We start from the raw sequence: 14,394 nt of genomic DNA, 5'->3' as shown, positions 1-14,394 counted from the left end.
TAAAACATAAGGTGTCAAAATCCTTTGTCATCCTACATGAGGTTCCTGAGCCTGCAATTTTGGACGGATCGAAAATTGATGGTCAATCCGACTATTGGTGGCAAAATTGAAGTCAGTCTTCGAGATTCTGTGAAGCCGACTTAACCAACATACGTGACTTCATCTTTGCCACCAGTGATAGCTAATTCACGCTATATTTTGGCGGTTTTTTGCGAAATTTGTCAGAAAACATTTTCGTGTATTACTGTCTTCAAGTTCAGATTGCTGCAAGGTTCTGCTGTGAAGTTTATCAATATATGTTTTTTAAGCTAAAGTGTCATGAAAGTTCTGCATTACTAATTAACCCTTTACATATCTCTATAAGTTCGTTTTGCTTGGACTTGATAGTGTAGGGTCAGGGGCTCAAGCCCAGCTCAAGTCTTGATGCTAGGTCTGGGAAAAGGCCCTCCCGCGTTTTGATTAAGTGCATAAATCTCGACGGAATACGGATTGCTTGCATCTCTCCCTCCCACCAACTGCAACCCACAACTATCAACAGCTTAACTTTCAACATTTACTCGACATGATTAAAAATAAAAAAGTACCCATTAACGGATGAACTTTCAACATTTACTCGACATGATTAAAAATAAAAAAAAGTACCCATTAACGGATGTATGCTGTCAGATTACTCAAGCCATTTAATTGGTAAGACCGAACCCAGCGAGGAGATAGCTGTTATCAACTGATAAGGCATCCTGGTGCATCCTGTGTGAAAGGAGTGAAAAAAAGAACGTTGGAAATCCACGCGCCTTTTATGGAGTCCGTTCGTACCCTTTGAGGGAGACGAGTATAATTTAGTATTATTTATTTATTTGTGGAAGCTTTGCTACGTGCAAAGCTGCTACTTGTATTACTGTGTATGTGTAATTGTGATTGCCGTTTTGATGATTTGTCTGAGTTATTTTTGTTTAATATTGATAATTTTGTTATTTGCCACACTTGGTTAATGTTGATAATTTTGTTATTTACCACACTTGTTTAATACTGATAATCTTGTTATTTGCCAGTTATTCCCTCTTTTCTCTGCTAGTCTTCTAATCTGTATAATAATAAAGATGCAGTTGTTAATTTTAATTGTTCCTATGAGAGACACTCGTATTTTACATGCATATCTTTATGTCAGTCTATTATGTTTTAGCGTACACACACACACACACACACACACACACACACACACACACATATATATATATATATATATATATATATATATATATATATATATATATATATATATATATATACACACACACGATAAACACACTTCCGATGATAAGGAATGACGGCTGGGAATTACGATGAAGCCATTCCGGAAGCTGCCACACTTCTTATGGGGAAAACAGAAACCGTTATTGCTGTGAGCCACTGCCAAGAAATTACTCGTTCGCGAACTTTTCTTCTTAAACAAACAGCTATTCATGCCTTGACTTTTTCCTTCACAGGATCAGCAAGCTAGTTATTTTTATAGTCGAGGCTAACGTCGTTATCCCGTTTCCTGTCCGTTTTACAGAAATACCTCACTCGCCTACTGCCTGCTTTCCTCATTCTACAGTGTTCAGGGGTTAAGTAAGAGGAGTTGCATCAGCAGGATACATGGTTTTATCGCAGTTAATTTGGTGTTTATGGGCTCTTAAAGTTCACAGAACGCTGCTGCTGCTGTTACATTGCAACAAGCACATGCTGTTATTTCGTAGCTTCAGATTAAACACTAACAACTATTCTGGGAGATTCTGCTTGGAGGCATCCGGCGAGTAATGCTATGACGTCACTTACCGTTACTTTCGAATCAAAACTATGCATTTTCTGTTTGCCAGTTTCGATTTTTGCGTTTCGCATCACGTCGTAGGCACTAGTCAAAAAGTGTCTGTTGATATTCAGTGATCATTACTTTTTTCCATTGTGGCAACAGGAGTGTTATATACACACATATCTATGTACCTACATACACACGCATATATATATACACACACACACACACACACACATATATATATATATATATATATATATATATATATATATATATATATGTATATTTATATATGTATGTATGTATGTACACACATACATACATAATATATATATATATATATATATATATATATATACATGATATATATATATATATATATATATATATATATATATATATATATATACATACATGTATATATGATTATAATAACTTTTGTACGTGATTCATTTATCACACATTACCACGGGTGAAAAATAAGGTGACGGGGTGTATTTCCTGACCGGTTTCGACTTTATTTCCAAGCCATTATATATTACATAAAGCGTGTTTCAAGGTTTAAGATGACTAAGGTACTTCATTTAGTCCCAGTCTCTCTCTCTCTCTCTCTCTTGTGTACACACACTACCAAAAGATTAGTTACATCTACCTGAAAGGCTCGTAACCCTAAACTTTAATTTCACCAATGACAGGTAAGTTAAGAGCCAGACGCTATTCCTTGATGTTTACTTTCTGCGAAACCCAACCGGGGCACCGCCCCCCTTTTTTAATACCCGAGACGACCCACCGACTGACTGCTCGTTTACCCAGTTCTTGCCTTCGTTTCAGAGGATGAGAGCGTGAAGAGGAGGCTTCGAAGGGCGAGTCAATTTGACTAAAAGGCTCCAGCGGACCGCCGACGGGGACGTGGAGGAAAGGGGAGTGTAGGAGGGGGAGGAGGAGGGGGAGAAAAGACGAGAGAGAGAGTGAGGGGATATGCCAGCCGCACGCTCCTCCTTCCTGGGAGAGAATCTCAATGTCGATTCTGCTGTCTCCGCAACTTCTCTCCTCTCTTTTACAGGTATTTATGCCCCTGCTTTGTCTTCCTTTCCTCTCGCTGCTTCCCGTTCCTCCTTTTTTTTTTTACTTGCTCTTTATGTGTGTTTTCCCGCTACTTCTCTCATCTCTTCAGGTTCTCTCATCTTTGCAGCGTCTCTCATCTCAGCAGTTTCTTTCAGTTCCGCAACTTTTTCTGTCTCCTCAGCATCTGTCATTCCTTCTACCTCTCCCATGTCCGTAACTTCTCTCATATGCGAAAGTTCTCGGGTCCCCTCTCCTTCTCTCATCACCGTAACCTCTCTCTTTTCTTCTGTTTCTTCTACTTTCGTATCTTCTCTCATCTCCATAAACCTCTTTCATTCCTTTTACTTCTCTCATTTCCGCAGCTTCTCTCTTCACATTTTCTCTCATACCTTCCATTTCTCTCATCTCCGTAATTTCTCCCGTCTCCGCAGCCTCTCTCATCTCCACAACTTCTCTCATTCCTCCTACTTCTCTCATCTCTGCAACTTCTCTCATTCCTTCTACTTCTCTCATCCCTGCAACTTTTCTTATCTCTGCCACTGCTCTCGTATCTGTAACTTTCTCATCTCCGCAAGTTACCTTATCTCTTTCATGGCTAATGACGCGCTAATTCCCTTCCTCTATCTCTCTCTCTCTCTCTGTCCTTAATGTTCATCATCATTCTCCTCTCTGTATATTGTTGGATTATATATTCTTGATGCGATTAATATTCATAATTTGTATCTTTTGCTAGATGTTTTTATTTCAGTTCATTATGTTTTTTGTTTAAAGTTCATAAAATCCTGTTTTGGGAGTCATCATTATTCTCGTTTCATTTCTTCACAGTATTCATCACCTTCTCATCTCTCTATTTCCTTCTTTGCGAAATTTTATTCTTTGTCTCTTTCTTTAACCTTCTACTAGAAAAAATACATTTTCCTTGAGCCCCTTATTTACGTTCTTTCTTATTTCTGTCTTCGTCCACATATTACCTTGGATAATAAATTCGAAGTATTGTTAATAGACCCCTTGCTCCCTCTCTCTCTCTCTTTCAATTTTCTCGTTATCAAGACAAATTTCAAGTCTGCTTGAGATAACCGAGCTATAAATTCGACCGACCGATAACCCTATCTGTAGCCAAGTCTTGGCCTTAATTTAATTTGTAAATTATTGCCTTTGATATCTTTTTATGGCGAAGAAGTTCAGTTAATTCCTCCATTTTACTGCCTATTAAAAAACGGAGAGAGGATTACTTTTAACTTTGATGGCAATACTTTCTATTTTTTTGTTTAAGCCTCTCTCTCTCTCTCTCTCTCCAAAAAAATTGCTTTTAAACTTGACGGCAGTTCTTCCTTTTCTCTCCAAAAAAAAGTTGTTTTTAACCTTGATGGCAATACTTTCTATTTTTTTGTTTTGTTTAAGTCTCTCTCTCCCCCCCAAATAAGTTGCTTTTAACCTTGATGCCAATACTTTCTATTTTTTTGTTAAAGTCTCTCTCCCTCCCCTTCTTCTTCTTCTTAGAATTATGTAACGTGTGTGTGCATGGTTTTGCCAAAGAGCATGTTTACCGTGTTTGTTTATGTCTGCATGTTTATAAACCTACTTATTTTTGGCTGGTGCCGTAAAGCTAAGTACCAAAGGCTCTGTGTTTGATCATCCCTTTACCCTTTTCCCCCCTCGAGGCTTGAGCCCAGGCGATGCTACTGGTATGAGAGAGAGAGAGAGAGAGAGATCATACACGCATATGCCTGTTCTGAAGTACAGATTTTGAAAGAGACATTCGAGATAAAGTACTTTTTTTTACAAATAGATAGATAGATACATAGCTCATGTAAGTATATGTTTATGCACCAACGTATTCGAATGAGAGAGAGAGAGAGAGAGAGAGAGAGAGAGAGAGAGAGAGAGAGAGAGAGAGAGAGAGAGAATCATGAAATCATATTCTTCTTCGTTGGCAAATGTGGTTTTTGAAACTTCTGAGTATTCACTTCCTGTAGAATATTTTTTGGCATGAAATAGAATAAATATTTATTTTAAACTCTCTCTCTCTCTCTGCAGTATTTACGATGAGTCAGATAACATTGAACGTGTTAAATGAGAGGCTTACAGGTGTTGACAGAAATGTAATGGACTAAATGCAGTGAGAGTGTTGATAAACATTCGGTGTTGTTCTGGAACAACGCATTGAAAGGCTGCAAAATATGAATGCATATGAGTGTATACACTTTTGTGTACTTGAGAGAGAGAGAGAGAGAGAGAGAGAGAGAGAGAGAGAGAGAGAGAGAGAGAGAGAGTGTGTATAACGACATGCAATTACAATCTTCATGGGATATAAGAAGACTTAAGATCTGTTGATACACACTAGTAAGTTGTCCTAGTCGTATTGATTACCATAACTAATTTTTTTCGTCTCAACTCTGTTTACACAAATATTATATTGTACACCCTCCAGTATCTCCCTTTGCAATATGCACCGTTGCACAATAGTTCTGGCAATCTGTGGTTAGTATTCATTAAAAACCTCTCCAAATGTGAATAGGGCTGATTTATCAGGTTATCAATCGTTCATTATTAAAACCTTTTTCAATAAAATATCATTTTGACCATCAAGAACTCCCTGGATCCTACAAAATCCTGAATTTCGTGAAAAACAACTTAATATATTTAAAAAAAAGTCTTAATGTACAAATTACATTCTACAAAAGATTGAAAAATATTTGTTACCATTGCAACAAATCCCGATTAGGAGCTGCAAAAATTTCTTTTTCTGTGATAAGAATCGTCCAGACATTTGATTGGAAATAATTCGGTCCAAATGTTCAGGAAGAAGAAAGTTCGCTCTTAGTCCTGATAAGGAAGGAGCCGAGGAATATCCAATTCTAGTTCGGATTAGGGAGTAGAACTGGGGGAGTAACCACTTCTGGTCTGGACAAGGAAGGAAAATCTGAGTCCGGATTAGTCCAACTTGACTAGATTATTTAAGCCAGAATTCCTCATCAGTTTTATTTGGCACTTGCACTTCCACCTTCCACGTTTTAGCAAATTCTAAGGGCACTTATACACTTATATCCTGATATTTGCATTGCACTCACATTTAGGATAAAAATTCTGTACATGTGGATTTTACTTTACTTAATCAGTTATTATGAAACCTTAATCAGCAATGGCCATTTGCCAGTTTCAAAAATTCAGTTTGTCTCACATATCACTTGGAGTTCACTGAGCTGAAAAGATTAACCGTGAACCTTATGCATTGCAAAGGAAGTGGGATCCTAACCGCAGTCACTAGTCATTTCCCTGAAGCAAAATATCAGAATCTTTCTGTACTGAACATGATAAACATGTGGTTTTACAGTCATTCCTTTACTTGTGGGCCCAGATTCTATTGCAAGCAGGGTAATCGAGCAACTTGGCATCTACGGCAAGGATAGGATCGGCATTGAGGCTCCTTAACCAGGAGATGGACTTTGAGCAGGGGACTCACACATGGCATTCCTCCAAAAGCGACACAGGTATTAAACACGATCACGGCAGGTGAATGGCGTTTGATTTCCTTTTGGTTTCATCACCCGCAATTTCCTTAACAGTGTAGAGTGTCTGCGTCTCACTTATGAAAGGGTCTCACAAGCAAGTTTTCTGACGTTTTGCTGCTAAACTTTGCATCAGAGTAGCCAGGTGTGGCCAATTGAAGTCTCGTCAGTTCGTCTTGGTGGTATCACACAAAGGCAAACATACAGACATCAGTTTTTCCAATTGCATTGGCTACATGCTAAAAAGCTTAGCAGATCAATGACAACAGATGCCATAAAACATGCTTATGTGACTCAGTCTTCACTTAGCTGTTTGAGTTTTTGTGCAAAGCTGGAAGCATCGCTGTGCTGTGCATTACAGGCAATGCCCTTGCATGCATCTTTTTTTTTTTTTTTTTTGCCTCGTCTACGTTCATGGTTGATTTTTTTGTTTTGTTTATTTTTCAGAATTGTATTTCCTGTTTTGTTTACTTTTCAAATTGCATTTTGTTTTGTTTTCTTTTCAAAGTTGCATTTTCTGCTCTTGTTTGCTGTCATTGTGCATTATGTGCTCGTACATTTTTGCATGCTTTCATGTGTCTAGCGTGGGATGCTTTCTTTTGCTGCGCTGTGTGCTCTTTTCAAAAGATTTTTCTAGAAAATGTCTTTCCTGCTCTGTCTGCCTGATAAATGTCTAAATTAGTCGTTGAGAAAACTCCATATATATACAGTGTATACATATATATATGTATATGTGTATACATATGCCTATATATACATACATATATATAATATATATATGTATAATAAACATTTATATTCTGTACATATATAGTTTGACTTCTTAGGCTTGGTGCACATCTGTATTCCCGTGCATTGTAATTGTGCTGTATCCACAATGGACGTCGCACTTCATACATTTTTAATGAAAATGTACATTTTGTCTCCTCTGCTGACAAATGGATTCTTGACGAGTGCTTTCTCCCCAAATGGCAGCTGACTCCTAAGTGATGCTCAAATAGGAGCGTCATTTTCTCCGTGGCCGAGTTTTGCTTAATGATCCATTGCATAACTGTTAAGCACTCATTATTATCATTAGTGGATAAATGTACCAGTGACCGTTACGTAACCTCCTTCCTGGGAACACCCTTCATTGAAGAAAAGAGCGTATTTGTAAAAGATTTTATTAATAATAGTAATACTCTTTCATATACCACTATTCTTATTTTATTCTTGAAGTCGAATACGCCATATGGTTTAATACCTAAATTAAATTGGCAGATACATAAGAGGTTCTTGTAACACCTATCATTATAGGATCGGTTTTCTGAGAAAACCGATTAGTATTTTACATGTTTGTGGGGGTTACGTGTCTTTTCCCTGATCGACCTCACTCAGAAATACGGTGCTCACAGATTATTTTAATTGTTTCAATAGAAATGTGTAAAGTGTCAGGTGTACAATGATTATTTTCATCGCTTCCTTAAACATTACAAAGGTGTATAAAAACTGCTCATGAACTGTTTATATTATCTCCTTAGAAACTGCAAAGGTATGAGTAATCAATAAGTGATTTCCACAGCGCCGTTAAATATGCTAAGTTATTAGCCGCTCCTAGATTGACCATTTTATCTCCTTAATTTACGTCAAAGGTAAAGTATGACATCTACGAATAAACAATGAATTCTGAGTAATATGGCATCATTTAACCACAAATTTCAAGATGACTTAGAGTAAGGTTCTGTTCCTCCTTGACGACTCTTCACGCGTATAAGTTTGTTTTTCATCTTGCGAAAGAAAGCTGAGGGACTTGCGTGCAAAAAAAAGTATGAAGTTTATGGTAAGAGTTATGCAGTCCGGACGGCGCGGGACTTATGGATAAGTACACACCACACGCACACGCACACACGTGTATTGACGCGTTCATCAGAATGGGGGAAGAGTGAAAAACAGACCTGCGCCGCTGCGCCGCCCGCAGCTATGCTGTTTCAGAAGCCTCGCAATGACGTGACTACTTCACTGTCTCCTTTCTTTCTCTCTGTTCTTCGCAGGTGCCCACCAACCTTCCTCTCTCTCTCTCTCTCTCTCTCTCTCTCTCTCTCAACGTTCCCTCCTTCTCAGCAGGTTGTCTTGAGTCGGTTGTGCAAGACACAACTGTCTTTTCTGCAGGATAATGGCCACTTTGTTCATACGATATTTGTTTTACTACCGGATTTATTTATTAATTATCTTTTTTTTTTTTGCGTTGGAAATCAATGCCGAGAGGAAATGGAAAGTATGATATTTTGTATGAAGTATTCCCTGTACCTGAATGATGGGTCATAAGTTTATGGCAATGGTTTTACCCATATGGTAAGCATATATTTTAGAATTCAAGGCTTCTTTTACTAATTTCTTTCTTTAAAACCATTTATTACCCAGTGTCTCCATGAAAGCGGAAAAAATAATTAGAATGCAAATACATACGAGATCTTTTTGTTAATTTATTTTTTTTTTTAACGTATGGGACGTGCAGTCAAATAGCATTTTACAGAGCAAGCCTTCATAAAGAAGGGAAAAGGCAAGCGAAGAGATGGGGATAGGGGTGGGGTTGGTTAGTTGGGCAGACCCATCTAAATGAACGTTATATTTCTTGGCTCAGATGCGAAACGTTGCGTAAAACCGTGAGACCGCAACACAGACATAGCGAACACATGAAGTTCTTAAAACACTGCAATCGACTCAGACCTCATGACATTTAAAAAGGGGGATGACATCGAGGCCAGAGAGTTAAGAAAGCTTCCCAAGGTCTTTGGAAATTCAGAAATTCCGTTGACGAAAAGCTAGAGTTGCATTATTGTTATCAGTCGTACTAATGTGGTATTTTGCAAGTTGTATAATTTGCGAAAAGTGTTATGTATATCCGTAGAGTTATACCGAGTTCCAATATACTGTATCAAACACTGAAACCAACTGTTATGCAAGTCATTATCATAAACGCGACAGATCGTTAAAACTATCAAAAAAGAAAAAATCCATCGAAATTTTATGCTTTTCATTACTCGTTATAATTATCATGATTATATGCAAAGAGCGCAATTTCATAAGGAAAACATGAAAAATAAACAAAAACAAAACGAAAAATCACAAATGCATACATACACAATATTATTATTAAGAAAAGTTTTGAAAACACATTGAGAGAAACATGTTTTTCCCGCCATGCTCAGCTTCTTGTAAACATTCCGACGACAGACAGAGCTAGTCAAGTAATTTCTTTCTATTCTAAGGCTTTCGAACGGTACTTAAAATTTTTATATATATGAAGGTAATTTTGATTTATTTGGGTAAAACTGTTCTGAAATGAAGGGCAAAATAATAAAGACACCCACCGAATCAGTTGGTATAGGCCTAGCATTTACTTGGCCAAGATTCTTTTTCGTATTAGTACCATTCTTAATTAAAGGCTCCTTTTCTTTGGCATGTTCATTCGATAACTTTTACCAAAGAGAAATTATTTTCATACTGTATATGGGAAATTAAGTTGCACTTAAAATGGGGGTTAAAACTTTAAATGATAGAGCATCCTAACAAATGAGTAATTTAAGGGCTTATGCTAAGATTAGGCTACCAAACTTCATCCTCTTGCTATTACCAATCTATGAGGCATATCGTTTGATGAAAATATAAATAAACAGGATCTGTTACACGTAAAAATACAACCATTTTTTTATTTGAATCGAATGATAGAAGCCACTTTCTACGGTTTGTTTACTTCATCCTGAAAAGCTGTCACCAAGTGTGACTTTCCTTATTTCGTTGAGAAACCACGTTTGATAAAATCCGTTTTTCTAAAAAAACTCTAACGATGACTTTTTATGTCTTAAACTGAAACTAATGTTGACAAAGATAGTATCCTACAGGCCTACTATGGCAAAGAATTCTTAATGACTGACAAGATTCAACAGGTGTCCTTACGCATCACTGTTTGTGATAGACGAGACATGTTGACATAATCAGTAACCTGTAGGCCTACCTACTACCAAGCAGTTTTGATAACGAGAATATGGCACATATAAGATTAATGATGTTCTGATTTCAAAACTGAAATCGCCATTGCACGTATGGTCTACAATATTATGCTGAAAATATGATGTGTTAACATAGAAAACGTACCAACTGCCAAAAAGACATATTTCTGTGACTAGCAAGGTTCAGTATGTTTTGCTTACCTTTGGAATGTTATTCCATTTTCTCTAGAAGGTTTCTTGTACCCATTTCTTCAATTATAAACCGCGCTATATACCAATATGAAGATAACGAACGAAAAAATCACAGGACACACACACAAAGCGGCTATTCAATTTCCGCGGTTCCACGGCTATACGGCTGTAAGCAGCAGCGCCGCCCTAGTGACGATACACTAAACTACGTAGTACTGTACTCGCATACAGTCGGGTAACCAGATCTGCCTTGTAGATGTAAGCTGTTGTTAAATAGAATAATCTTATCTGCAGTGGAATGATTATTTTGATCATTATGGGCTATAAAAAATTATTACTGTCACTTTTAACTCTGAAAATATTGCCATGATTATCAGTATTAATATGGAAATAATGGTAATGTTAATCCATGAAAAATTCTTAGGGTAATTTAACAGCAAAGATGTTTTGAGTAAAGGAAGACATTATTTTTCTGTATTCATTTGTTTTTCAGTCTCAGCTTTGTACTGTAGAGGCTGACTTTATCAGATTAATGTGAGTTTTCATGTGGTTCACATAGCTGTTTGCGTACGTGGATTAATAATAATAATAATAATAATAATAATAATAATAATAATAATAATAATAATGCTCTGTGCTCTATAACGTGCATTCAGTTAGTCTATTTTATAAAATTCTTAGAGGTAATTTTCTTTTAACGTTTAAAAGGGAAAAGGAAGAAAGCTGGAAAAGAGGTAAACTGTAAGACTGTAGCACCTCTTCCTCTCTTCCCCCTCCCCCTCCATCTCTCTCTCCCACCCTCCCCTCCTCCCTCTCTCTCCGACTATAGCGTCATGCAAATCCCTTCCAGCGCTTGCCATTTGCATAATCTTTTTATATACTTTGTAAAGACACGTCCATTGTTAAAGCCACACTGTGACGGTTGTACAGTGACTGCCTCTATATCTCCTTATGAATTTTTGCCGACATGACGTATAATATTTAGACTGTTTGTTTCTGCTAGTATCTTCTTCACGCTCCAATGGCTTCCCGGCTCTCGTTGTGATCCTCTGTCAGTCACGGGTACGAGAAAATAAGCAATAGCGATGCCTAGCTTTAATTGGTGATCACCCATCCAACCACCGACCAAATCCATCATTGATTTGAAGGCCAGAGGTATAAAAATGTTTTACTTTTTTGGGCACTCACTAGTGGTCACCCGTCCAAGTGCTGACCAAAGTCAACCTTACTGACTGGGGAATCGGCGAAATAGTGGAAACGTTACGTAACTTGTTTGTTTGAGATTACGCATTTCTGTATTTGTAACTATATATATATATATATATATATATATATATATATATATATATATATATATATATATATATATATAAATAAAATCACGTGGATTTTATCTTTATATACACACATACACACTGTTCTATATCTATCTATCTATATCATTATATATATATATATATATATATATATATATATATATATACATACATACATACATACACATATACTGTATATATATATATATATATATATATATATATATATATATATATATATATATATATATATATATATATATATAGTGTGTGTGTAAGCTTAAAAATAACTTTTGAAAATCACGTGAACATATCGAAATTTGGGCGTAATATTTTATAGAACCACAGCACACTAAACTATAAAGAAAAACTGAGATATCCGTAATAAATAAAGAATATAGTTTACCCTCCGAGATTGAAATTGATATAAATCGTTTAAAACCACTTCTTATCATTCCGAGATACGGCAAAGGTGTGACAGCTTCATTACTCAGCCGTAATTCCTCCGATTTCGCAAGCGCACGAGAAGCCGTGACCGATTCTAAAAGTTCTCTCCGCAGAAGCGCTGACATTTTGTTTCCCGCACTTGAAAACGATCGTCTGCGGTCACATTCAACGAAGATTGATCGAACAATTTCTTGGTGTCGTCAGTTCAAGGTCACGGGTCTGCTTCTCTTCTCAGAGCAGTACGTGACCCTCTTTGAGCGATGTGATTTTATGTAATGTCCTCAGGCCATCATTCAATGAATCTCTCTCTCTGTCTGTCTCTCTCTCTCTCTCTCTCTCTCTCTCTCTCTCTCTCAGGCAAGCAGGTAATTCGGAGAAAGGCAGAGACGTTCACATTCAGAAATCGTTTGGAATGATTATTATTATTATTATTATTATTATTATTATTATTATTATTATTATTATTATTATTATTAAAAATAAAATGCAGTCATCCTATTTTTATTATTATTATTATTATTATTATTATTATTATTATTATTATTATTATTATTATTATTCATGCATCTCTTTCCCCTGGAAGTAGTGGCCTTTAGAGATACAACGTTTGTGGTTTTCAGCATATACTTTTTTTAGGATGAGGTTGCTAGATACACCCTGCCCTTGGCATACTCAAGAGTCTTATATTCAGGCTTGGTGGACATCCATCCAAGAACTGACCAAATCAACCGTTGCCCAAATACGTTGATCTGGGGAACAGAAATATCCACCTCCTCATAACAATTGTTTCATAGTGCAACTGCGAGGCTTCCCTTCTGCTAAGCCTTTAAAACCTTTTTACTCTCAATTTCCCTTTTAGCACTGAGTGACCTCATAGGTCGCAGCGCTTGGCGTTTGGCCTAAATTTGATGTTCCATGCCATTCCATTATTATCGAATTCTTCTTCTTCTTCTTCTTCTTCTTCTTCTTCTTCTTCTTCTTCTTCTTCTTCTTCATGTACGGCTTTTCTCACTGGGGAAAATTTGAACTGAAGTTTCCTTCAGTTCAATCCCGGAATTAATTTCGTCAAATCTCTCCCTACTTTCTCCATCTTTGTACCTGTACCTAAAAATATTTATCCTCCAAACATTTATTCTCCAAATATTTATTCCCCAGTCGCCTGCGAAGTTGCACGGGTTCATGCAGGCCTTAAACGCAATCCCATTTGCCCGTATAACCGTCGCTTGGAGCGCGCGAGAAGATCACGCTTCATAAAACCGTTTCTCCGTCTTTTCCTCTCGAATTTCCCTCGCACCTTCCACCAGCAGGAGGAGGCGAGGTCACGCGGTGGCATGACGCTTCAAGGTGGTGAAAGGGTAGGCTTATTATTTTCGTGAGGGCTTATTTTCGTTTGGCATTTTGTTATCTATAGTTTTTGACTCCGATTAGTGCATTGGGCTTAATTTTACTTGAGTTATTTCGTGGTTTTTATGATCTGTAATTTAATCTCATTATTAATTCTTTTCGTCTTTCATTGAAATCTTTGTTTTTTAATTGAATTTTTTATTTTTTATTCGTTTCGTTGTTATTTGTAAAAAAACAAAAATAAACAATAAAACACGAACAAGAATTAATAAACGCGATATACTAGATGAACGTGCGCAATAGAAATGAAAAGAAATAAATATAATATAAAAGTTCTGATCCTGAAAACCATGAAAAAATGCACATGCAACAAAAACTTAATAATTTTAGATTGCTTTAATGTTCACTGTGCAGTACACCGTCTGTGTAGCTCGGATGATGTGTGGGTGGGTAACCGTTTGTAGTTCTTGTCCAATTTTCCTCAGAGCAAATCCTTTGATCTGTTCCTGGAGAATTTATGAAAGTGATTGGGTCGCTTCATTAAGCTATTTAATAATAATAATAATAATAATAATAATAATAATAATAATAATAATAATAATAATAATAATAATAATAATAATAATCGTGTTCTAGAAAGGACAGAAGACTTGGAGGAGTAATTTCCAGTTTTCCCAAACTTTAATAGAATCATAATTTCTTGACACAATAGCGTTCTCTCTCTCTCTCTCTCTCTCTCT

At 36.6% G+C, this 14,394-nt stretch overlaps 1 protein-coding gene across 4 annotated transcripts in view; it reads left to right on the top strand.

Annotated features, from left to right (window-relative positions):
• Positions 1 to 14,394, top strand: part of LOC136846070 (serine/threonine-protein kinase NIM1-like) — an 88,963-nt gene that overhangs the window by 47,844 nt on the left and 26,725 nt on the right. For 2 of the 4 annotated variants that reach the window (XM_067116755.1, XM_067116756.1), the window contains 2 exons: positions 2,624 to 2,855; positions 6,216 to 6,348. In XM_067116755.1, the coding sequence (XP_066972856.1) occupies positions 6,297 to 6,348 (52 nt within the window). In that variant the 5' untranslated portion in view covers positions 2,624 to 2,855; positions 6,216 to 6,296. The remainder of the gene's footprint in view (positions 1 to 2,623; positions 2,856 to 6,215; positions 6,349 to 14,394) is intronic. The other 2 variants (XM_067116753.1, XM_067116754.1) reach the window with 1 other exon arrangement.

Source organism: Macrobrachium rosenbergii, chromosome 14, assembly GCF_040412425.1.
Source record: "Macrobrachium rosenbergii isolate ZJJX-2024 chromosome 14, ASM4041242v1, whole genome shotgun sequence".
NCBI lineage: Eukaryota > Metazoa > Arthropoda > Malacostraca > Decapoda > Palaemonidae > Macrobrachium > Macrobrachium rosenbergii.
The sequence above is the reverse complement of the archived record's forward strand: the minus strand, read 5'-3'. Positions and strand labels throughout refer to the sequence as shown.